Source organism: Drosophila grimshawi, unplaced genomic scaffold, assembly GCF_018153295.1.
Source record: "Drosophila grimshawi isolate 15287-2541.00 unplaced genomic scaffold, ASM1815329v1 contig_1367, whole genome shotgun sequence".
Taxonomy (NCBI): Eukaryota; Metazoa; Arthropoda; class Insecta; order Diptera; family Drosophilidae; genus Drosophila; species Drosophila grimshawi.
The window spans coordinates 5,626,618-5,651,883 of NW_025062889.1; the positions used below are offsets into that span (position 1 = coordinate 5,626,618).

At 39.9% G+C, this 25,266-nt stretch overlaps 4 protein-coding genes across 7 annotated transcripts in view; all 4 read left to right on the forward strand.

The window, feature by feature from the left end:
* Positions 1–287: 287 nt before the first annotated feature.
* Positions 288–25,266, forward strand: part of LOC6560179 (hemicentin-1) — a 111,812-nt gene continuing 86,833 nt past the window's right edge. Inside the window, exon 1 of the mRNA XM_001985799.2 lies at positions 288–427. Coding sequence (XP_001985835.1) covers positions 370–427 — 58 coding nt within the window. The 5' untranslated portion in view covers positions 288–369. The remainder of the gene's footprint in view (positions 428–25,266) is intronic.
* LOC116804973 (axoneme-associated protein mst101(1)-like) lies at positions 11,493–13,293 on the forward strand. Of its 2 annotated transcripts, XM_032734216.2 has the most exons (2): positions 11,493–12,983; positions 13,038–13,293. In XM_032734216.2, the coding sequence occupies exons 1-2, from the start codon at positions 11,661–11,663 to the stop codon at positions 13,068–13,070; spliced, it is 1,356 nt and encodes a 451-aa protein (XP_032590107.1). In that variant the 5' UTR covers positions 11,493–11,660; the 3' UTR covers positions 13,071–13,293. The 2 variants fall into 2 exon arrangements, with proteins under 2 accessions (XP_032590107.1, XP_032590108.1); XM_032734217.1 differs by having other exon boundaries at positions 11,493–13,293.
* LOC116804974 (L-lactate dehydrogenase B chain) lies at positions 16,823–18,155 on the forward strand. Its single transcript, XM_032734219.2, has one exon. The coding sequence runs from the start codon at positions 16,862–16,864 to the stop codon at positions 17,969–17,971; it is 1,110 nt and encodes a 369-aa protein (XP_032590110.1). The 5' UTR covers positions 16,823–16,861; the 3' UTR covers positions 17,972–18,155.
* Positions 18,270–21,770, forward strand: LOC116804972. 3 transcript variants are annotated; one of them, XM_032734215.1, is made up of 2 exons: positions 18,270–21,094; positions 21,162–21,770. In XM_032734215.1, the coding sequence occupies exons 1-2, from the start codon at positions 18,298–18,300 to the stop codon at positions 21,182–21,184; spliced, it is 2,820 nt and encodes a 939-aa protein (XP_032590106.1). In that variant the 5' UTR covers positions 18,270–18,297; the 3' UTR covers positions 21,185–21,770. The 3 variants fall into 3 exon arrangements, with proteins under 3 accessions (XP_032590106.1, XP_032590104.1, XP_032590105.1); XM_032734213.1 differs by having other exon boundaries at positions 18,274–18,577; positions 18,629–21,770; XM_032734214.1 differs by having other exon boundaries at positions 18,274–18,550; positions 18,629–21,770.

Genomic DNA, 25,266 nt, shown 5'->3' on the forward strand with positions numbered 1-25,266 from the left:
ATGCCATGAACAGTTTTTTGTTCAAAATTAATTAATTTTATGTGCAAACAGTTGTTAATTTTATCTCCCCTTTTTTTTCGTACATTTTTTCCTGTCTTTTTGACCCTACACGAAATATTTTACCCTGGCAACGTTTGTGTGAGATTCAACTTGGCTACGTTTTAATTGGCTTGAAGAACTCGTTATTCGAAGAACACAAAAAATAATAATAAATAAAAATAAATAAATAAATATAAGAAATAATCATAATCTAAATCATCTTCTCATTATTTTCTTTTTTTGCAGTTTTCCACACATGCGGCTTTGAGGTGCTTTCGGGGAATCGGCAGGGAAACTACACACAACATCATTTGGAGAAGTGATGAAGTCATGAGACCGACATTCGATCGACGCCTCTGGATATTATTGTTCATTATTTTAGTACAATGTAAGTGAGAAGTTCCCCTCCTTAACATACATACATACATTACACACATAAATAGGACCAAACATGACCAAATTAATGCGCCAAGTGGCCTTACTAAGCCAAGCAGCTCATATATTTGCCGCATGTGGCTGCCTTTTGTGTTAAAAACGAATACGGTACTTTGTATGCTGGCAACGTGTGAAAAATAGTTCACAGATAATCGCAGTCAGGCAGGTCACATTATTTATGCGCCAGCACACATTGCGGCCCCTCTCCATCCAGTCCCCTATCCCCAAGTCTTATCCCTGACCCCAACTGTGCTTTCTGCTTTTGGCTCTTATCATGGCTTGATATTCTATGCCACAAGCAGCAAACAAAGCCATTTCTTTTATTTGATGTGCGTTTTGGGGCATCCGAGCTTCGAGCTTCGAGTTCCGAGCACCCAAAACAGAGCCAGAGTCGCAATACAGTTGGGGACCAAATCGGAGCTGACCCTGGCCAAATAATATGTGCTGTGTACTGGCCTCAAGGCAATGTATATTTAGGGGTTACCAAAAAAAATAACAGGTTCTGCATAGCAAGCAAGGTTCCCTTTAAAGCAATGAGGCGTATGAGCGATATGCCATCAGGCAACACAAATTAATCATACGAGCATTAAAATCTCGGATGTACTTTGCTTAAATATTTATTAAAGATTTCAACTTGGCACACGTCTTAAACACATTGATATTTTACATACAATAGAAGCGTATGTGATGCAAGAATAGGTATTAGGTATTAGGGGTTACAATCGTGAGTTGTTTAATTATTTATAATGCTTTTTGTCTGTATTGAAAGATATTTGGTTTCTATAGGAAGAATATCTAAAACTTTATTTGAATATTAAATATTTATGTTAATTTTGACAAATTACATTTAAAAGATTTTTGCAAACTGGTTAAGAGATTGCATCTTTTGCAAAGTGAAGCAAATGAATCAATGTTTGCAACAATTTGTTGTGCTCGGGGTCAAGTCAAGGTTGCACTTAACCCTGCAGGAAAACCGACAATAAAAAACACTCCCAGCTACAGTGGCCAAACAGTGGCTACAGTAAAAGTCACATGCGTGTAACGAGCGGCATTGCAAAGGAAAATGCCCGGCATATCCGACTACTCAACACTGAAAACGGAAACGGAAATGCGCGTTCAAGAATTTTAATCTGAATGCGCAATTTCGCGTGTGAGCTGTGTGCCAAAATGGCGGCACATGTCGACCAACTGACGGCAAACGCAACCAAGCCACGTTCCATGGCGACTACCGATTGCCACACCCACCGCACACAATCCGTGCCACCGCCACCCCTTTCCTCTCCTCCGCTGCTTTTGATGCAGCCACATGTTTCACTGCGGTGCGCCTTGGAATTTCACGCGTTTATTTGCAAAGATTACGAAATGTGCCCGCTAAAGTTTTGTATGCGTTTCCTGTGCAGTCATCGCGTGCCCCCCATCCCCCAACCTCCCCCATCTACTCACTCTCTTTCGCATACGCTTTGTCTGCCACAGGTTTTTTTTTTTTTTTGAACTGTTTGCTTGGATGTGCTCCCCTACGCCCGTCCGTCCATTCGCACCGGCGTCTCGCTGACTTGTTATGCATGCAAAAGTCTGTGGCAAATACACAGAACGGGAACACATGCCGCTTCACAGCCACCATCCCAGCCCCGTTTTGGTAGTGACATGCAAAATATTTTTGCATAAAAATGTTTGCTCACCAACACACACACACACACACGGACTAAAGTCCTGCAATTCTTGCACTGGCAGCTGCAGCCAGAATTTCCGCTTTGGCTTTAGCCTATCCCATTTCATATATGCAAAGTCTTCAACTTTAAAGAATTTCAATTTCAATTTGAATTTTATTTATATTTTTATTAGAAATATGTATTTTTCTGCTTTTTTTTATTTTTTATTTTTATTGGCAAGTTAAGCGTGAAATTTGTCAGCAAATTTCACGGTGAAATTTTCAATTTTAGAATTGAGGTTTATTTTTATTACGTTTTACCATAGTTTCATGTTATGACTTTGACTTCTTCTACTTATTGTCTTCTTGCATCTTCGTATTCTTCTTCTTCAACGTCTTCTTCTTGTCTACCTCCCATGGGTTTAATGTCCAACATTTTATCCATGTATTTAAGCTGAATGTGCGTTTGCTACGTGTTCGCCATGCTAAAGACTCTCGATGCCAACTTGATGGCTGGCTAAGCGAAATGTGTTGCATACTTAAATGCGACATAGCAACAGCAGCTAACGGGACTATCAAACATATTTCAACTATAATAAAGTGGCGCGTTGGGTGTGCTTAGACATATCATTGTACTGACATCATCCGATGCCGTTCGTTTTCACATCGATCTGAATGATGAAACAAGCTGTAAACACTGCGGATAATCGTTTTTATAAGACATTTATCGAACGCTGCCTGCTGTATTTCATATTGTCATATATTGCATCTCAAGTCACATTGAATCGATATCATTTAGTTTAACTTAAATACATTTTTCTCACTGACGTTTGATCTTTATTTCTGATGTAAATTTCAATCTTCTTGTAAATTAAAAAGATTATATATTTATTTATTTTTATTTTTGGTTTCTTTAATACTTATTGATTCTCACTTTTACTGTCGGTTTGAATTCTCAACTTCTTCTAAATATTTATATATTTATTGCAATCTTAGATGGTTCCATGTATTTTAAATTTTACAGTAAATAGCTGCTCTTCTTTTGAGTTTGTGCAGTTTTCTGCGCATTATCATCTTTAAAATTTATGAGTTTTATGCTCCGTGCCTTCAACCACATTCAAAATTTGAACTTCAATAACCCAACTCAACAGTATTGCACGATGCCCCACTATGCCACAGATCTCGAAACTCTTTCCAAACAATGTCGTCGTCCCACAAAAGTAGGCAACACTTTGCAACTTGCAGCTTGCAATTCGTAGGGCGAACAGCATCAGAAAGAAAATTCCAACCGAAATCAGCTTAAATTTAAGCATTCAAGTGGACTCTGCTCCACTCAATTTTGCGCTCACTCAGTGGCTCGCTGCCTCTTGGTTGGCTACAATCAACAAGACAAGACCGCAGCGCGTGTCTCGGCATTCGTTGGTCGACGGCAGTGTTGGGGAGAGGAGCATTAAGCTACACCAAAAAGAATAAAACACAACCTGCAAGAAATTGGTGAACATTAGACACGATTGTGCTATATGTGCTAGGCCATATATATTTTTCGCTGAGTGTAGTTGCAGCCGCTCATAGATGACTCTCCAGTCGTGGGCACTCAGGACCAGAACAGATCCTGAGTTGACTGCAACTGCAACTAGGAACTGGCAGCGCAGAGTTGCAATCGCCATTGCCATTGTCGTCGTCGACTTAGTTAGCCACTTTTCTTTTATATAAAATGCGCCTTTTGTGCCTCGAGTGCCCCCACTCAACTCAACTCAACTCAACTCAACTCTCCCTCCCCAGCCTGCTCACCCCATTCATAACAAAAATACAGTTTGCAGCAAGTTTATTTTAAAACTCGACTTTTGTGTGTGGCTCAAGTTTACTTTTGGGTGGCGAATTACTTTTCGGTTATTTTATGTGGCCCACAGACGCCGCTGATTGTCTTGTTGTCTGGTGTTGATGCAGCGCCACCACCACCAACCACAGACTGTGGATACATTTTAGTGAGTATATTTATATTTTTTTTTTAGATATTCTACTTTCCTCTTCATTATATTCCCATGCCACAAACGTCTGGTTCGTCGTGGAGTTTATTACGCTGGCCGCTTGAAGTAAAAGGCTGCTGTTGCTGTTGCTGCCTGCAAAATGCAATTATCAAAAGTTTCTCGTGTTGCGCCTTTTGTCGTATGCTGGAAATTATTGCAGGGTCACAATTTTTACCATTTCGCAGCTATCTCGTCTTCTTTTGTTAACTCCAGTCATTGCTGTTAAACATGGCATAGCAAATGTAGAGCAAAAACTGTTGGAAGACCTAAAAAAAAAACAACAACAATTTGAGTAGTTTTTAAAGTAACTGCAGTTTATGGTTTTTAAAGAGTCGAAAACGGCTGAGTAAGGAGTAGGAGGGTGGGACTGCATGTTGGTGCATGTTGTACCGAAAAATGTTAAGAGCGGAAACGCAGCTAACAATAAAAGCCAAAAAGGGCATAAAACGCGCACTTCCGTTTTAAATTTCCCATCATTTACAGGTAGTCTCTGGAAAGGCAGCATGGAGATGGGGGTGGGCAGTGGCTGCACACAACGTGCAACACCGTGTGGTCAACACTGGGCTCGCTCTCTGCTGCCTTATATCTTTCTGCTTTTTGCCCTGTCTCCGTTTCTCACCCTGTTAGCTGTCGGCTTCCGGCTTGGCTAGACCGACAAAAATTGGCCGCACACTAAATTGCACACCTGAGATTAATGCGCCGGGCACTTGAAAGGCGTTTTGGAGCATTTCTGCCTCGCCCCTGCTCCCGCCTACAGGCGAATAGGCCAAAACGAAAGGTGTGAAAGCCAAAAGCAGTTGCAGTTCTGCATTTGTATAGTTCTATGCTAAACATAAGGTTTGCCGTTGCGAAAGGCTTTCCTTTTATTTTTTATTTTTTGTAGTTGTGATTCTTGTTGTTGTCCGCTTCCTCTTTCAGTCGCTATTGGCCGACACCTTTGGGCCTTTGTTGAGCGAAAGCGCTAAGTGAAGGCAACTGAACTTTTGGGTGGATAAACAGTGGCTAAGTTTAGTTTGTGTACAAATTGCAGGAAGTAATATATTTCGAATTGAGCTACAAAATAGTGAGAAACTTTGCAAGTTGTTGCAGCACTTTGATGTAGCCAAGATACACAAGCAGCTCAAACTAAGCACAATTTTAATTAAAACTTGTTAAAAACAATATTCAAAGAAATGTATCTTAATGAATACATGAAAGAAATTTAATGTTGAATTCATTTAATTATTATATAAAAAAATCGGACATGCAAATGTAGCAAAATCTTCAATTTCTTTCGTGAATGTCAACTTTTTGCAGCTACTGTAGAAATGTTTTTTATCTTGGCGGTTCTATTTTTGCACTCGACCTCTGCGCCTTTTGGGCTCATTTCAGTTCGACTCTGACTGCCAAAGATACTCACAGACACATTTAAACACACACACACACACACACACACACACACACACACACACAGACGTACACACATAAAGTCAAACTCGCACACAGATAAAGTCGCCGCTGTGCTCAGTGAGTAAAAGCAACTGAAAATAAATTAAGTGGAAGTAAAGTCGTAACGAAGTGATACATAATTCTTTGCATTTTGTGTGGGGCTCTTTTACATTACACTTTCCCTCTGCTGCCACCGTGTCTACTAAGCCCCCCTCTGTCATAGATCTCTGCATTTTTACTGCATTTCTTTTGAGTTTATTGTGGCGAACAATTGAGTGCAAGTTTGTGGCACAAAGCATTCGAATATATTCACACTTACAGCTGCTCTTTAATGTTTGCACATTAGTAGATACGAAAATGGTATACTCTGTCTTTAAAGCCCTCCTTTTTTTTCTTTGAGGGTAACTTTTTTATGTAAATTAGGCAAAACTTTAATCGGACTTTCAGTCAAGGACGAAAAATTATATTTGATGCAAGTTGAAGATTAAATACGCTTAACAGGGACTCGCGAAATATGCGATTTAGTCGTCTGAACTTAATTAAACTCTGCATTAAGGTTGTAATTGGTGAAATTGATCAACAGATACAATTTCGACAGTTGCTTTTCTCTATCAGACTCTTGGTATTAATATTATTCTATATAATTATTATTATTGTTATTGTTATACAGAACATATAACAAATTTATAAAATTATTGTCAACTCTTTCTACAGATTAAGAATTTTTATATCTAAAGCTTGAATATCCTTCGCTAAAGTATTTACAGAACGACAAAACTTTTTCCGTACAGAACAATGGAATATGCGGATGCGCCGGATAACGGTAGCCTAATATACCGTAATTTGGATTTAATGACCACGCAGAGATAAAGAGCGAGAGAGAGCAAGCCGGGGAGTGGAAGTGGGATTGGGTCAGTGAGTAACAAAGGCGTCCACTCGTTTCGGCTCTTAAATAGCCCAAATAACTTAATATCAGAGGCAAAGAGGCGTCCGCTCTGATTGAGATTCGGCGGCAACGAGTTTTCACGGGTCGCCTTTCCCCGGCAACAAGCAACCTATTGCTACTTAACTAAGCCAACGATATCATTTTATTATAGCAGCTCAATGACAGCGACCACGCCCCCTATGCCAAAATGCGGGCAAACGAATTAAGAGGTGGGAGAAAGCGCTGCTGCTAACTAGTTCAAAAATTTCACTTTCCTCGCAGCGAGGCTGAGCTTTAACTTTAGCCAGCCACCTGCCACTTCCCAGTTGCCATTTGCCACTTGCCACACTCCCGCCCTGCCGTCTCTTACATCCCCCGCGCCTGTTCACATTGAGCTCAGAGGCCATTAACGTGTTTCGTTTCATTTAACTTTTACGCTCGATGGTGTCCCCAGCCATACCCCGAAGGAGCAGCGCTGCTATTTAGCACAAGCGTGGAGTAGAGTTGCCAACCAGCCGCACCACACCGCACCGCCAACCTAGCTCCACCCACTGCTGGTATTTTTGTTACACTTTGGGCCCATGAAACAAAACTTTTACCTGCTGCATGCTTGACCCAACAAAGAACGATAGGGACGATAGCAACGCTGTGGAACGGGGTAGGGCATACAGGAGGTCCCTGAGTTTGATGAGTGGGCGGGGTGGGTTGGTAGGTGCTTAGTCTGTTGCTGTTGCTGTTGCTGTGGGGTGGGTGGGTTGACCTTCGCTGCTGACAGCAGCCGTCATTAACCTTTCATGATGAGGGAGCCAACCGGGGCACAATCAAGCGGAACAGGTGGCAGCCAGGCCGGGAGGCCGGGTGGCAGGCTGCCTTGTGGGAGAGATTCCCATTTGAGAGTACTGGCGCAAGCAGGAAGCTGAAAGCCCGATGCTTCAGCGAAAAACTTGCTTCTCACTTTTTGGTTCCTATCGTTAAATTTGAACTTTTGACTTGCTGCTTGAGTTTTGGTTATTGCCATTGTTCTTGTCGTCGTTGTTGTTGTCGCTGTTGTTGCTGTTGTTGCTGTTGCTGGTTATGTTCGTGTCGTGTTTGTGGCAGCCGTAAAAATATGTTAGGTACATTTTGTTGGCTTTAATGCTGTCTGGCCGACGAGAGACAAATTTCGCCCAATTGACCCAGTTTTCTGACTCGATCTGGGTGTGTCTGTGTCCCAGCCGCAGCATTTTTGTTTAACTAACCACATGCCACGCCCACACACTCACATACACACACAGACACAAACCCGTCGCAAATAATTTGGCAACCGCAACTGTGTCTGTGTTTCTCTCTTTCCTGACTGCGGTCACAGTCACAGTCACAGTTTATATATGTATATATATATATTTGCGTCAGCTGCTTCTCTCAATTTATCGCAAATTATTTGCCAAATGAATTTGTAAAACAGCGGAATTGAGTCGATTAAAGATCCGGCCACAGCAATGCACAGTTTAACATATTCCTCAAATACAGAGACAATGAGAGGAGACTCTAACTTTGAAAATAATAAAATAATAAATCTGATCACTTTTGGCAAAATTATGGTTTTTGAAAGTTTTGACTTAGGACAATGCAATGGCAAATATTTGAGGATTTAATTTTAACATGAAATTCTAGTCAGAGATATGGCAATGGGAAGTTTCGACCCATCCATACGAGCACTTTGGGATGAAAATCGAGTCGGAATCCAATTTTCAACTCAAAGGCGAACCATGATTAGAAAGCTCTGACTTTACAACAACTGGTGCAGACTTGACAAAGTTAAAGAGTGGGAAAGTCATTCTAAAGACTTTCCATTACGTTTTCATTATCAATGCTTCCATTCCATATTAAGAATATTGCGCAACATGTTCGAACGCTGAAGATGCAATATCATCATTATCCCAACAAGAGTTGCAGCTTGTTACTTGAAGCACTAAAGCCAAATATCATGGTAGAGAACTCAAGGCCGTCCGCCGGTCGGCAGTTTGGGCGCCAGAGTTGCATTTCATATTGTAAAATCAATAACTGTTTTATAATGCGCCACAGCGAAACGGAAGAAGGTGAGGAGAAACAAGCATCAGCAGCAGCAGCAACAGCAGCAGCAACAGCAGCAACAACAATAGCAACGACAATGTCGCTTTGATGGCGCCACAGACTCAATCTAACCTTAAACTCAAGCAGCTGGTAACGCTGCTGCTGAATGTATAACCAAATAGCAACAACAACAGGAAAAAAAAAAACAACATCATAAGCATAGACATAGACATAATCATGGAGACGACTGCCCTCGAGTGTTTTATCCTTGACAAATCCTTGTGCAACAATCAACAGAAAAAAAAATAAAAGCAAGCTAAAAGAAAAACAAGCTAAATCTGGGAAAATGGGCTGAATGGGGGCAGAGTGGGGGAACTGCAGGCGAGTAGTTAACAATGCCAAATGCGCAGTAAATGTCTAAATGAGTGCACGAATGAATGCCGCCAGTGGGCTGAGCACCGACTGATGAATGAGCAAAATATTCCTCAAACCCTTTCACAACTAGTACTTCTACTTGGGCTAGACATACATACATAAATACAGTGATGTGTGTATGTCTTTGTCTAGGTGACACTGACAATGGCGCAAATGAAGGCTTTAAGACGAACACAATTCTCAGACGACGGTTGCCAGGAGGAACGACAATAGACAGCACAAACCTAGCCGCAAATCAAAAAAGGTTCACTTTTTTTTTCGTTATGCCAGATGAGGAGAATGGTTTTCCATTGAGTTAGAGACGAGACTCAACACTAGACTTTATTTTACCAATGTCATTTGACTATATGAAATTTTAAGCACCATAAATGATTTGTTATTTAAGTTTTTTTTTTTAAAGAGAAAGTTACATTTGTTTTAATATATGTTAACTTTTCCTTTTATTGAATTCCTTCACGCTGCTCTTTAGCATTCTGTATTTATTATATTTCTGACTAATTTCTTCTACAAGCACTTTCCAAATATTTGCAACTCTCAGCACTTAATTTCTCAACTTGTTGACAACAATTTTAAAATCTTTGCGTTGGCCGCAAAAAATGTTGACAAATGACGCGGAAGGCAAACGCCGCCAGTAACATTCACGAACGCGGCATGACAAGCACATGCCACGCCCACACATACTCATGCCCACCCGCCCACACACACACACACACACACACACGCACATACCGCAACGTTGACTCTTCAGGTTTAAAGTAGGCAACAGCAAGTGCAGGCGGCAGACAAACAATTTTGTCGAACATAAAATCGAGCACAGCTTAATTAAATGTTGAAAAGGCGGCCGCAGCTTGATTGTGGTTTCTGGTGGTTTGGGTGGGTGCCAGGTGTAACGGGGGCACTGTGGAAGTTGGCTAAATGTGGGGAGTGGAACTGTCATGCCAGCGCCAGAGACGTTGACAGCGCAAGACAAACGCCCAACTTCATTTTCGGTGGGTGGCTGCTGGAAAATTAGCAAAGCTGTCAACTGTCAGCGGGTTGAGACAGAGAGACAGAGAGCGAGAGCGAGAGCGAGAGAGAGAGAGAGGGAGAGAGAGAGAGAGTGGGAGAGAGACAGAGTGTGTGTAGAAATATGACTACAACTTAATGGCTGACAGGCAAAAGTAAGACAATGTATCTCACCTGCGCTTCAACACCTTGGCACTTGCCTCCCCCCTTCAACGCCCTTCCAAAGTGAACTTTGGTGCTGCCCATGAATGCGCCAACTATGTGTGCGGAGGGCTGTGTCTGTGGGTGTGTATGTGTGTGTGTGTGTGCGTATGTGTAAATTATGGCATGTCTACTTCCTGCCTGCTTCAACCAACTGCTGCCCCTTCACCGCCCATTCGACGCGTTGTTTGTAATTTGTTAATTTCCCGCATTTAGAAATTAATTTTCACTTCATGCGCCGTCAAGCAGACAACGGCAGACAACGTCGAGCCAACCTGGCTGACGACCACCAACCTGCCTAGCTGCTTGTCTGCTTGCCTGCCAGACTGGCTGACAGTGGCTCACATAAGTATACTTTAACATTTTGCAGCACACCAGGCTGCACAGACCATGCCACACACACTTACTAGCACACCCACTCGAAACTTACGCCGCAATTACGTGTGTGCGTTGGCAACATTTTATACTTAAATTTCTTTATGTTTCTATTAATTTTGCGCAACTTGCTTTTGTACCCTGTACTCATTAAAATGGGTTAAGAGTGTGTTAAGAAGCTGTGCACATGTACCAGAGAACATAGATAGACAGAGAGAGAGAGAGAGAGAGAGAGAGCGTGGAAGTGAGAGAGTTAGTCGATCCATCCATTTGAGGAGGTCTGTTCTAGAGAGCTGAAGTTATGAAGTTGATTTGGGTATACAACAGCACATGTAAGATATGGAAATGCACAGACGGATACAGAATATTGCCTAGTCGATCACTCTGCGCACTATCACTGAATGCGAATCGGAGCCTGAGCCTGAGATGGAGTCTGCGTCCTGATGCCCATGTTTGTTCGACACGTTTATATTTTAATTGTTCACATGTGTAAAATGCTCAGTTTATTGTTATTCTCTGTGTGTGTGAATATATGAATGCGTGTGTATGTTTGTTTGTGTGAATTGGGACTTTATGTCGTTTTCCACATTCCGCCATGCGACATTTTCCGCCTATGCGTTTCTTTACTGTTTCTGGGGCGGTAAACTTTAATTGCTTTATTATGCTGCACTAAAGTGCCTTCAAATTGTTGTCTAGGCGAGGCCGCTATGTTTAATGTGTATCTTTAAGAAGCTTCCACACAGGCATAATTTTCCCTGCTAAAAGAAAGTCATGTTTGTGATTCAAAAAGTGCCATAAAAGAGCCAAAGAGTTAAGAGAAACATTTTTCATTGTATTCACTCAACTAGTAATACAACAACATTTTTAAAATGTTTTGGAAAATCTAGTAGTCGTTTCTAAATCCTAGCTACCCTCTGATGCTGGATTTCGTTACAGCTCAGACACAAATATTCTCGCCTTTCGTACAGTTCAGTTCTCGAACCAAAATTAAAATAGAATGTAAATTTTTTTTTTTTGGAAATCATCAAAATTCATTTATTTTTATTTTCTTATTCGGCAAAAATATAAAACAAATTTTTGGTAATTCAGCATGTCTTTATTTCGATTGAGGTTCACTTCAATCCGAACTCGATCATCTATCGGATTTTCACTTCTGGCTGACCATTTGGATCGGACATGGCAGTTACCGACATATTTTAATAGCTTGCAACAAAAATCGTTGAGTAAATCTGCGAATAGTAGATTTCACGGACGCAATGAAGCACAACTGAAGGAATTGGAGAGAGTGATAATTAGAGGTGGATGGAATGATTTTAACATTGAAAGGATATTTTTCGGTGACAAGGGGAAAAAAACAATCAAATGTATATTGCATTGTCTCGTTGATGCCATTAGAAGACCAATGAAAGTAAGGGTGTCCAAGGATAACTGTGGTAAAAGAAAATCAGACCCTGTGGGAAAAATATGTGCAGCGTTAAAGAAAAAGAAGAAACAACCTCTGTTTTTAAAAAAGGGTCAACCCAAAAATGTCTACTCAATGAAATTGGAGAAGTGTATACGAAAGGAGTGGGCCGATGTCTGTCAGTGTCGAAAGGACATGTCGAAAGCTGAACGGAAAAATCTATCGCGATCTTACAAATGCATGGGTAAACAATTTGAAAAAATGTGCCGAAAGAAAGTGATAAGGCAAATGTGTAAGGCAGCCAGTGGAAAGAAGAAACAGAAAAGATCTATTAAAAAAATGTGCAAAAAGCTGGCTAAGAAACAGAAAAAGCAGCGCAATAAGAAAAAGTGTAAGAAGCAGTCTTCTAAAGGAAAAAATTCGCTGAAGAAATTGTGTAAGAAGTTGAGTGCAAAGAAAAAGTGTAAAAAATCAAAGAAGCAATCTCTGAAGAAAAAATGCGCCAAGTTGGCTAAGAAGCAGAGAGCGCGAGCTCTTAAGAAGAAATGCGCGAAGATGGCTAAACAACGGAAGGGGAAAGCTTTGAAGAAGAAATGCTCCAAGAAATCTAAAAAATCGAAGCAGCGAGCTCTTAAAAAGAAATGCGCAAAGATGGCTAAGAAGCAGAAGGCGCGAGCTCTTAAGAAGAAATGCGCAAAGATGGCTAAAAAACGGAAGGCGCAAGCTCTTAAGAAGAAGTGCGCCAAGCAGGCTAAGAAACAAAAAACGCAAGCTCTGATCAAGAAATGCGCAAAGATGGCTAAGAAACGGAAGGCACGAGCCCTGAAGAAGAAGTGCGCCAAGAAATCTAAGAAATCGAAGCAGCGAGCTCTTAAAAAGAAATGCGCAAAGATGGCTAAGAAGCAGAAGGCGCGAGCCCTTAAGAAGAAATGCGCAAAGATGGCTAAGCGGAAGGCCCGAGCTCTGAAGAAAAAGTGCGCCAAGATGGCACTGAAGAAAAAGTGCGCCAAGATGGCACTGAAGAAAAAGTGCGCCAAGATGGCACTAAAGAAAAAGTGCGCCAAGATGGCATCGAAGAAAAAGTGTGGAAAGAAATAAGACGAAAAGAGTAGGCTGCCGAACTTGGCTATAATCTTGCCGTCAAAGCCTGTATTAATATTTAAATTGAAAACAAAGGTTTTTTATCAGATGTGTAAAGTTCCGAGTTTTTACATTGAGAGAGTTGAATCTTACCATTACGCCATGCGTAGAATGAATTATATTATAAAATAACTAGTGTAAAATGGAAATAAATGAATGCAAACTAAGAATTTCTGATCAATCCAATTATTTTTAAATTTATTAGATTGCAATGCGACAAGGCAATGCCAGTTCTTTCTTAACAATTGTACAAAGATGTGCAGTTTTGATCGTTCACCGATCATTGTTTTTATAGCCACTGATTGAAATTTGACTCGAGGGTTGGACAGGCTGAAATTGCAAAAAAGCCATACAAAAAAAACAATATAAAAATTTGTTTTATCGACTTATACACTTGGCATTCGTTCTACAAAAGTAAAAGTAAAAAATGAAAATAGATGGTTGAGTTTGAGAAAGTGTACATAAAGAAAGTAAGGTTCCCATAAAAAAATACTACTAGGAAATAGTATGCGTTGCATAGAAAAACTTGACAGTTTTGGTTTTATCGTCATAGAGCTCAGTTTAAAATTGAAAATTGTTATGCGAAAATATTTGAACATTCCAGTAAATATATTTAATATTGATGTATTTTGAAGAAATTTACAGTTAAAAATAAGGACATGCAGTCAAACCCATGATGTGATTATAAACCTCAATTAGTTTCAGATATCAAAATTTAAGGTAACCCATCATGTCTCTTGCTCAATTCACATTTATATATATGCGTAATTCGATGTTGAGAAGTCTCAACTCAATAAACCAATCACATCGAGTATGGTACGCTAAGGAATCGGGCTCTGGTTCTTCGGACAAAGAGAGTGAAAGTCCTGTTGAACTATACAGGAGAACAGTAGACCAAAAGAAAGTTGAAAAGGAGAAACAAGAGGCTGCCAGAAAGAAATGGAAAGAAAATGAACTGCAAAAAAGGATCATGAAGAAATGTTTGGAAAATAAAGTGAAAATGTTGTACACTGAGATGCAATGCATGGATGAGGAGGAAAAGAAGCAATCTGAAAACATGATGGAGCATTTGAGAAATGAAATGAAACGTGAGTGCAAGCAGCTAGCCCAAAACAAGATTCTCAACGAGAAGAAGCTTGAGAAAAAATGCATAATACTGGCAAATAGAGAGAAGATTCTGCGGATTTTAAATTATTGCCAGAAGAAAAAAGATGAGAGCCGAATGATTAGTAAAAGGCAGGGGGATCCGACAGAAGTAAAGGAGTCTAATAAATGTTTGGATCCTAAATCAAGGAATAAAACAAAACAAACTCAAAAAAAATTGAGTGTCCCAAAAAATCGATATCTATTACAATTAGAAAAATGCATTCATGAAGAGTGGTCGGATATTTGTTTGATATTTAGCGAAAAAGAGTTGATAGAACTATCACGGCACTATAAATGTCTAACCGATCAAATTAGAAAAGTTTGCGAAAAAAAAGTGAAAAACGAAATTTGCACCGAATTGAAAATTGTCAAACCCAAAAATAGAATTCACAATAATCTGAAGAAGTCAAGTGGGAAATCTGCCAAGAGGAAGATCATCCAGCAGGCACTAAAGAAAGAGTGTGAAGAGGCTCCTAGAAAAAATGAAAAATATGAGGAACCAAAGAGAAAGTGTGAAAAGAATTCGGCAAACAAATACAAAGAAAATGAGGCATTGAAGAGAAAGTGTGAAGAGGAGGATCCAAGGAAAAATAATGAATATGAGGCACTGAAGGAAGAATGTGAAGAGGAGGCTACAGAGGAAAATGAAGAATATGAGGCAGCGAAAACAAAGGATGAAAAGGTGACTCCAAGGAAATATGTGCTGTATGAGGCACTGAATAGAAAGTGTGAAGAGGAGGTCCCATTGAAAAATAGAGAATATGAGGCAAAGGAGAGAGAATGTGAAGAGGAGGCTCCAAGTGAAAATGAAGAATACGAGGAACTAGAGACAAAGTGTGAAAAAGAGTATCCAAAGAAAAATAAAGAAAATGAGGCACTGAAAAACAAGTGTAAAGAGGAGGCTCCAAAGAAATATAAAGGATATCAGAGACCAAAGAGAAAGTGTGAAGAAGAGTCTTCAAAGAAAAATAAAGAGGATGGGGAGCTGCAGAGAGATTGTGAAGATGAGGCTCCAAAGAAATGTAAAGAATTTAAGGAACTAATGAGAAAGTGCGAAGAAGAGTCTTCAAAGAAAAATAAAGAATATGAGGCACTGAAGAGAAAGTGTGAAGCGGCTCCAACGGAAAATAAAGATAAGGAGGCTGAAAAGAAAAATAAGGAAAACGATGCTATTGGTTACGAGAAGGAGGAGAAGCAAGAAGAGGCGCGCAACTTGGTGTCTTCTCCAGATGCATTTCGCGCGACTCTTTACAGAACACTTCAAAAGCAAGACTTCCAGCCTGGGAACAAGGTGTCTGTCGTTGGTGCTGGAGTCGAGGGAATGGCCTGTGCGATTGCCTTGCTCACCAAGGGCGTTACCAATAACATAGCCCTCTACGATATTAGGGCAGAGCACGATGACCTCCGACACGGATCAGTTTTTCTCAACAATTGTTCAATCGACAAACGCACTAGTGTCGAATGTACCAAAAACTCGAGAGTTGTTGTAGTCACAACTGGAAGACACGCTAAGCCAAAAGAATCGCGTCTGCAACTGTACCAAGAGTCGGCGGAAATGATCAAACAAATTATACCGCAACTCGTTGAGCAGAGCCCCAAAGCTGTCTTCATTATTGCCGCAGATCCTGTCGACGTGATGGCCTGGGTGGCACGCAGGGTGTCCGATCTACCCTACGAGCGCTGCTTTAGTATCGGCTGCCATTTGGATTCCTCTCGTTTTTGTATGCTTATAGCACAGATGGTGGGGGTATCAGCGGCTTCGGTGTATGGATTCGTGTTGGGGCAGCATGGAGATAACTCAGTTCCTCTGTGGTCATCGGTCACCATTGGAGGTACACGACTGCGCCAAATGATGCCGAACATTGGCACTGTCGAGGATCCAATGTGCTGGTCGGATGTGCACAAGGAAGTTGTGAAATCTACCTACCAAGTTATGGCTGGTAAGGCCTATTCAAACTGGGCCATTGGCCTTACTGTTTCGGATGTTGTATCTGCCATCTTTGAGAACAGCTATCGGATCATGTCATTGTCAACTAATGTGGCCAACATGTGTGGAATCAAGGATGAGATATTTTTATCCCTACCATGTATCGTTAATCAGTGTGGCTTACATGGCATAATACATCCACATCTGTCCGACTGGGAAAAGAAGATGCTCAAAAAGTCTGCTGCAATATTGCTCGATTTGCAAAACAGCATTAAGATCTAATTTTCAGTCTACGCTTATTCGCCAATGTAATACAGAAATCACTGATTCCCTTCCAACTTTCCAAAACTAATCATGATAAGCGTACTTTTCAAGTAATATATGAATGGGTCTGAATATGAAGAAGTATTAGCTTTATTTCAAAAATATAACAAAATTCAACAGATAAACTTGACTGCAAGCGAAATCACTCAGACAATTGTTTCAAGGTAATTTTCTACGATTACATTTTAAAATTTGCACTAGAAATTTGTAAATAATGAAATAAAATGAATGTTATACTTAGTAGACTAGCGTGTAAGTGTCAACCTTATGTTTTAATTTCAGATCAGTTCTTTTTTTTTTTTAAATTATGAAATTAAAAAATTTATTCAAAATTTGATGTGCAAATTTCGTTATGATTATCAAATACTTCACCATGGGATTTCGTGTGGCTAGACTGTTTAAGATATCTTCGATATTCAGCAGAAACTTAAATACAAACTGCAATAAAGACAAAGAGCTCTGGGATGCATTCCGAAGTTGTCTGTACAAAAGCTTGAAAAAGCAGAAGTTTCAACCGGGTAACAAGGTGTCGATTGTCGGCACTGGCTCCGTTGGGATGAGCTGTGCCATAACCCTACTTTCGAAAAGAATAACCAACAACATAGCTCTCTATGATATCAACAAGAAGCTGTCTAATTCAGAGCACCTAGATCTGCTGCACGGCTCGTGGTTCCTCAACGATGCTCACATTGAGCAATGCGGCGGCAAAATTGAGGCCACTAAGGACTCCCGAGTGGTTGTCGTCACTTGTGGACCTAGGCAAAAACCGGGCGAGTCTCGTCTAGATATGGCCCAAAAGACAGCGGTCATTATCAGAAGCATTATGCCCGATCTAGTAAAGCAAAGCCCAGAAGCAGTATATATTGTTGTGTGCAATCCAGCGGACGTGATGACCTGGCTTGCACGCAAAGTTACAAATCTACCCTATGAGCGCTGCTTTAGCACAGGCTGCCTTTTGGATACCGCTCGCTTTCGCCTGTTTATTGCCCAGATTTTGGGCGTGGCTACGAGTTCAGTGTATGGCTATATACTTGGCGAGCATGGAGATAGTTCAGTGCCCCTGTGGTCCTCGGTGACCGTTGGCGGTGTGTGTCTGCAGAATTTTTTGCCAACTATTGGTACAGACAAGGATCCTATGCAATGGTCCACGGTGCACAAGCATGTGGTGCGGTCGGCGTACGAGGTGGTAGAGGGCAAGGGCTATACAAACTGGGCCCTTGGGGTCTGTGTCGCCCACATTGTGTCTGCCATTTTTGAGAACAGCAATCGCATCATGCCATTATCAACAAATGCCGCCGGATTGTGTGGGATTAAAGAGGAGGTATTCCTATCACTGCCATGTATTGTGAATGAGTGCGGTCTTTGTGGCATCGTTCGTCCAATTCTATCGAATTGGGAGAAAACTTCTCTAAAGAAATCGGCTGATAAATTGCTTGAGGCTCAGCATGGAATCCAATTGTAGACATTTAATGCCTTGTCCTTGGGAATGCCCATAAAAAAAACATTTATTACATTTATTTTCTTTAATCGTGGGTTTTTGATATCTTTATAATTTCACCAGGAAGTCAACTAATCAAACTTTTATCTAGAATTTCTGGAATTTCTCTAACCTTTAGAAAATTATATATCTATCTTTACTAAAAGCATATGTTTTGTCTTTTTAATCATTATATTTACATATCTCAGATTAAAAAATAAGAAAAAAATTGATTGTTTTAAATTAGGTACAAGTACATAAATATTCGGAACAAAATTCATAAATTGAAAATAATCCGGTCTTTTTCGATAATGTGGCGCATTTGCAACTGCACTCAGCTGCATCAAATTCTAGGTGGTTGCAAGCGCTGCCACCTACCGACAGAGATCAATCCCAGTTTGCGAAATAGCGGTTATCCAAGCCTTGCTGACTCTGCCAGCAAGAGTTCTGGCGGTCAGAAGCGAATGGAGACATTACCGGGTTTCCAAAGCAGCATCGATCAGTCCCGACAGAGAAGCTGCGATTATCAACTAAGACAAAGTAGTGCCTGCTGTGAATCATTCGGTGAGGGAAGATTGGGAGCCTATGCCAGTAAACATTTTCCATCAGGAAGCGAAACTGAATTTAACAATTTTTCATTAGCGAAAAGAAGAAATTTGCCCCGCAAACGAATACCCATCAAAACATCGTATTGTGGAGGTTCAAGGAAGTTTATTGATCGCTTGAAGCAGATGCTGTGTGATCTAAAAGGTGCGACAAGTAATAAACAGAGTGAGGAATTCTACGAATGCCAGGACTCGTCTTTATCAGACAGTGACCACTTTGAGGTTTCCGACAACATCACTAAAAAAGTCATAGGACTAAAAGACGAGTTGAAATCATGGAAGACTGAAGAAATGAAATACAACACAGTACAGCGATTTAGCGAAGATAACTATGAAAGAGAAAAGTGTAGACCTTGCTATACTTTTAGCTCGACTTGTTTAAAGCACCCACACAAAAAAGTAAGGAGTCCGATGAAGGACACTCAAATTGGACAACGCTCCGCCAATACTATACGGCCCACAGATTTTGAGCCTAGACAAAACACAGATCTGTTTCCTGAAAGCACCGCATGCTGTGATTATGAAACCAAACCTGATCGGCTTCCTGGCAAAGACTTGTGCACTGAACTTGAAGCGAAACCAAAGTCGCAGAAACAAAAACCGATCAAGATAACTGATGTTTGCTGTAAAGTAAATTCAGTGGCAGTAAGAGAAGATGCTTCCTTAAAATACACTATTAAGTATCCCGAGGTTTCTTCACCAATGAATTGTATTCAAGAGCCTGCGTCACATTCTGATTCTAAGTATCTTAAGATCAGATCAAAGCCGCCAGACGATACTACCCAAGCTCTACGGAAAGCTGCAACACAATATGATATATCATTCAGTCAAGCAAAAACTGCACAGAGATTCATGCCAAATCCAATGTATCATCGAACTGCCCCAACACTGCCTCCTCTCAACTCCACCAAACATTTGAAAAGGCCCGTGATAGAATCTTATATTGCCGCAAAAAACTGTTGTACGAAAGATAATTTTCTATTCAACAAAATGAAGGCAATTAAATTCTATGACGACACCTTACCCAAGTCGCATCAAAAGACCAATTTAGAGCATGAAGCTCCACTGCCTCAGAGCTGTTGTCAAAAATCGAATGATTCACCCAATTTCAAAGATCTGGCGCTTCCCAAAAACCAAGTGAACGACGAAGAGTTTATAGCTGACACCAACAAGATCCTTAAGAGCGTTAAGAAGCACCCGACCGAACTGTGGGGCTTGAAGCCGCCTAGCAAAAAATTGGAAGAAGCTCTTATGGATTTGCGTCGGTGGGAAAAATATATCGGCCATAGTACTCCAATGTACACACAGTTTTCCCCACGCAAAGAGAAGACGCTAGATAGATTAACTGAATACACCAGCGAAATGCAAAAGCGAAACGATTTACGCAATCAGCAAACATATTTGGGTCTACAACATACCTCTGAGCAGAACAATAAAATGAGCAGAAGAGAGAAACCGACTGAATGCAGAGACTTACCTCAGACTAAAATAGAAACTGAAATTAAAGTACGCAACTCTGACTGTGAACCGAAACAAGAAAATAAAATAATCATGGATCCATCCTATCGCTCTGTGCAATCCCACACAAAAGAAGAACTCTTGGATGTGCCTCAACCGAAGAAGAATCACATCATCGATATGACACGAAACGAGGAGAATAATTTATTGCTGGGAATGAACGATGAGAATATGAAAACTTTCAGTACAGAAGCAAATGAATTACTAAAACACCAGCTTAAATTGAAAGCATTTAAGAAGGCGTGCAAAGCGAATACCGTTCAAACCGATATCGATTTCATCAACTATGAACTATTAGAGATCGATAATATTATCAAGCAATGCGAAATGTTAAAGAGTAGATATTCAGTGCGTCTTCAAACCAAATGTGCACAAAATTTACAACAGAAATTCAAAAGGAATAATACTAACATCCACACAGCCAGTTCGATACTTCAGAGAAAGTGCATGGAAGCCATCGAAAATCAGAAAGAATCTATCAAAAAGAAACAGTTGTTAATCAAACAGGACAAATTGAAAATGCCGCATAATAAAAGCAAAATGAATGTCAATGAAAGAATAAAGAGTAAATCCCAACATGAAGGTGCATTTAAAACATTATTCAAAGCAGCTAGAACAACAGTCGACAGATTGGATGAAAAATGCAAAGAAACCGAGATGAATAACAAAAAAACAAAAATAGCGGAAAATTGCTGCGAAGCAGTTGTATGGAAACGTTGCAAGGAGCCTCCACGCAAGATTAAGGAAGAGAAATTTTGTAAAAAGTGTCAAATCGATGAATATGTAAAAAAATTTGTGGAAGCAGAAAGAAATCGCCAAGAACTGAATCTGAAGAAGACCCAAGAAGTAAATATAAAACGAGAGGCAGCAGAGATTGAACGGATGTACAAGAAAGCCAAGAAAAGCAAAATAGAAAAGGAACTGAAAAAGAAGCTAACGAAAAATGCGCCGCAGCCACAGTTAACGAGCAAGTGCCAACAAAAAGGCAAGATCTCAGATTCTGATTCAGATGATAATGGATTAAATAAATATACTGTATCTCCCTGGCATAGGCACAGCGATGGCATATTTGTAACTCCTTCCATTTTCCCAAGAGCCAGTCTGTTGGGTCCGCACTGCCCAAGAGGCAGAATTGAAATTGGTGGTTTACTAGATGCTCTCGGTATCCCATTCGCCAAACGTCTTGATAGTAAATTCTATTTAAATGTTCTGCAAAATCGGCTAGCTATGGCCAATAATAACCAACAGCATCAGTCTGTTGCATCAACCGTCGAAAATGATTCGGATGTAGAGGATGTTAGAGAAACTCAAAATGAGTCCACAATTATTAAGAGGATGCGACAATTCGCTGAGCTACCTTTACAGTTGAGACCGGGATCTAGAATTTTGCTACCCTTGCCCCACTCTAAGGGGGGCTACTTTATTGAGGAATGTCAAACGCATTCTGCAGCAAAGTGGCTCCACTTTACAATGGATCAAGATGATGATTCCGATTCTTAAACTGAGCAACAAATCCAATAAATTCCGTTGAAATCTCATATCCATTAGGTGTATATAACCATTAACAGCACAGATATTGTAAACATGTGTAGGAGTAATAAGATTGTATTTGTTTTGAATTCTATGAAATTTCATAAAATGTCTCTATGTGCCTCTAATAATCCTCTGTAATCCTTTTTATTAGATGAGAGTCAAGATAAAATATTGGAAATAATTAAGATTCACACGAATATTCTAAACAAATCATTCACCATTGAATTTTGAAAATATTCGATTGCCATAACTTTGTAAAAACTGAACCGATTTTGAAAATCGATTATCATGCTTTGATCTATAATTTAATGCTATATTTAAAGTTTTTTATCATGTTTCTGGCTCCAAGTTTATGCTAAAAATACATCCTCAAAAGTGCTTCTTGGCTATAATGTTATGGCGTTATCAAAAGTGCTCGAAATTCTCAAAAATCAGGTCATTTAATCATATTCACCTCTACATAAATTCAAAATTTTAAGTTGAAAACTGCGTTTGCTAGTCGAAATTCAACCATAAATTGTACTAATCACTGAACACATTTCCACAAGCACGGGGTAGCTGATGTATCTATTTCAAAAAAATTTCTGCCTTTGGCTTTACAAATGTAAGTAAATACGGAGCATTTTGGTGTTATTTATTTCTAGCTATGAAATCTACTGGAAGCAAATAAAGACACATATCTTACGTATGTGGATATAACTCAGCTATCAAGCCAGTACAAACAGAAACTCATGTGAAAATATTGATTGCCGTATTGTTTTATTGATGAACTAATGAATTTGTTAGCGCACAAATATATAAATATATATATATGTATATATATTTAAACATTGACAGAGACAGAGACGTATGTGTGTACATTGCATAGTCGTTTGTGTTTATGTCTAGCTTTGCTTTGGGTTATGAATTTTATGGCATGATAATGAAAGTTATCGGGCACAAAGTAAACAAGCTTGAGGTGCTTGTCTTCATGTTTAGACAGGACATCAGGCAGACAGCCAGGGACAGTCAGTCAATGCTTATTTGGTTTTCATTTCGTATTGATTTCACAGTGCTGGCGAGGGGTATGGAATTTATTGGCAAAGTAAATTTGCCGACGCCTTGATAGGACTCGTCTTGACTGGCCATCATCAACAGCCATCCGTTTAAATTATTAACGTATGAGTAATTTGTATGACATATAAACAAAAGTCTGTGTTAGTTGCACGCCTCACTGATTGTGGCCTCTCTCTGGCCTCAAACTCAGTTGAATTTTCTGCTTCGGCGTCTGCTTCAGCTTTTGCTTCTGCTATGACCTCGTCGCTTGTGTCCTTTTTGCGTTTTCTATTTCAACGACGACACTGAATACTGTCTGTCAGTTCCCATGTGGAGCCAGACCATGTTGGCTTTTGCGTCCAGAGAGAGTTTGTTTTTGTATGCGGCAAATGAGTTGTGTGTAATTAAGTCCTGGCGCAGGATAACTCATGTATGTGTGCGGGTGTGTGTATGTGCCTGTGTATGGGTTTTAGTGACGCGACAGCATCCATGATAGTTGCCAACGGCATCAGCGCAATTCGAGCCGCAAATTGGGCGTCTTTCAAACTGGCATAACATTGACAAATATTGATTAGATCTGCTTGCTCTCGAAATAACTTTAATTTTGCAGGATATCATCTTTTGAAATGTATTAAATTTATTACGATACATTCTTTTAAATTACGCTAATAAACTTTGTAACATGAACAATAAATTAATTTATTAATTTTCTTCTATATTCCTTTCTCGTTTTAGGTAAGTGACATGCCTTTTACTCAATCGTAAGTTTTAGCCATTAATCATTTCAATAACCCGACCCTCCATAAAATGGGCCAGTCTTAAAACTTTTATTTCTATGCCAGCTAAACTTTTGCTCAAATCTCGTGGCTTTAATTTGAAAACTTTTGAAAGTGCACCAAAAAAATAAAAACAAATGGCCAAAAACAAAAAAAAAAAAAACAAAATCAAAGCCGAAAAAATACAACAATTTGGTCGAAACTGGCCAACAAACCAAAGCGCAAACAATTCGAACACTGAATTTCACGCAATAAGGCAAAGCGTCAAACGCTGGACGCAAAATCAAAGCATACTTTTGTGCATGCTTAACGCAACCGCTAAACTGGCCAGAATAGACGGGCTGACGGGTTGACGGGTTGACGGGTAGGCAGAGTAGACTCGTCCGAATAGACAGACGAACGAATTGCGAGCCGTTCAACACAGCCCCAGCCGCATAGTTTAAACAAACTTTTTGTTTCAAAGCAGAAAACAAAGAAAAAAGGAGTATCCCCACTATAACATTAAAACAGAAAAATAATTGCGAAAATTTTTACCAACTTTTTCAACTTTCGCTTGGGATATATTTATATACCCTTATGAAAAGAATGTTCAGTTTGTCGTGACACTTGTAACTTATTAGAAAAAGCGCTTACGAATATATTCTTGATCAGCATTATGAGCTGAATCGATATAGGAAAGCTCATCTGCCTCTTTAAGTGTCTGTCCGACCACTTTATTATTTAGCTGCCGTAGGAACAATCGGTGAAAGACTAGTTTTCGTATCGATATATAGCCGTGATCAAATTCATATTTTGAGTATCGTACTGCAAATGAAATATCAGCAGATTACCTCTGGTCTACAAGGGTATATAATCTTCGGCCTAAGATAACAGTTCTTTCTTGTTTTTGACTCATTCTACTTTTTTTTTTGAACAGTTTTTGCATTTCTCCTATTTTGTTGGTTTGCTTTTGCGTTTGGCTCGCTTTTGTTTAACGTATTCATTATTTGAATAGCTGTCGAAATTTCGCTCGGCAAACTTTAAAACGCGCTGACGACGCTCATTACAACTAATAATGTTAATAATCATTAAAGTGCCGCATTAAACGAGCTTTCCGCTTGTTCCTTGAAGTTGGCGGGAAGTCAAAGGAATGGAATGGGTGGGGTGGGGGGACTACAAACAATTGCTTTGGCAATTGGCAAAAGATTTCTGCGGCGGCTCCGGCTGCCGCCGTGTGGCACACACAAATTGCAAAAATTAAAATACTTTTCAAAACTAATTAAAATCGTGTTGCATACTTTTTTGGGGTCTGCTATGACTGGCCCCCGGGCAACATCAGCAAATGCTGCTCTGTCCCATTTCAGCAACTGCTTTGGCAGCCTTCCTTCAGCGACTGCCATTGATGTTCGACTTTAACTTCGATTATTGCGGCATATTTAAAACGAACTCTTTGTTCCATCTCTCTCGTTCGCTCTCAATCGCCTTAATTGTCCATCCCTTTTGGCTCTTGAGCGTCGCCTTTGCTGTCTTTCAAGTGGCCAAAGTTTTGCCATTTTTCTCTTGTGCTTTGCTTTAGGTCTTTGGGGTTTGCCAGCTCCCAGCCTTCTGCTTTGAAAGTTGAACTGTTTGGTCTTGCGCTTTTCGTAACCGAAAGCCCTGAAATATAATGGAAGAAGTTACAAATTAAAAAGTATATAAATTTTATTACTTATTGAAATGCAAATCGAAGTAGATTTAAGAGAGTATTAAAATTTATAGATAATAGTTCGTTAAGTTAGAGAAATGCAACAAAATTCTCTGAACATTATCTGATAATAGTTTAAACACTCAGTCT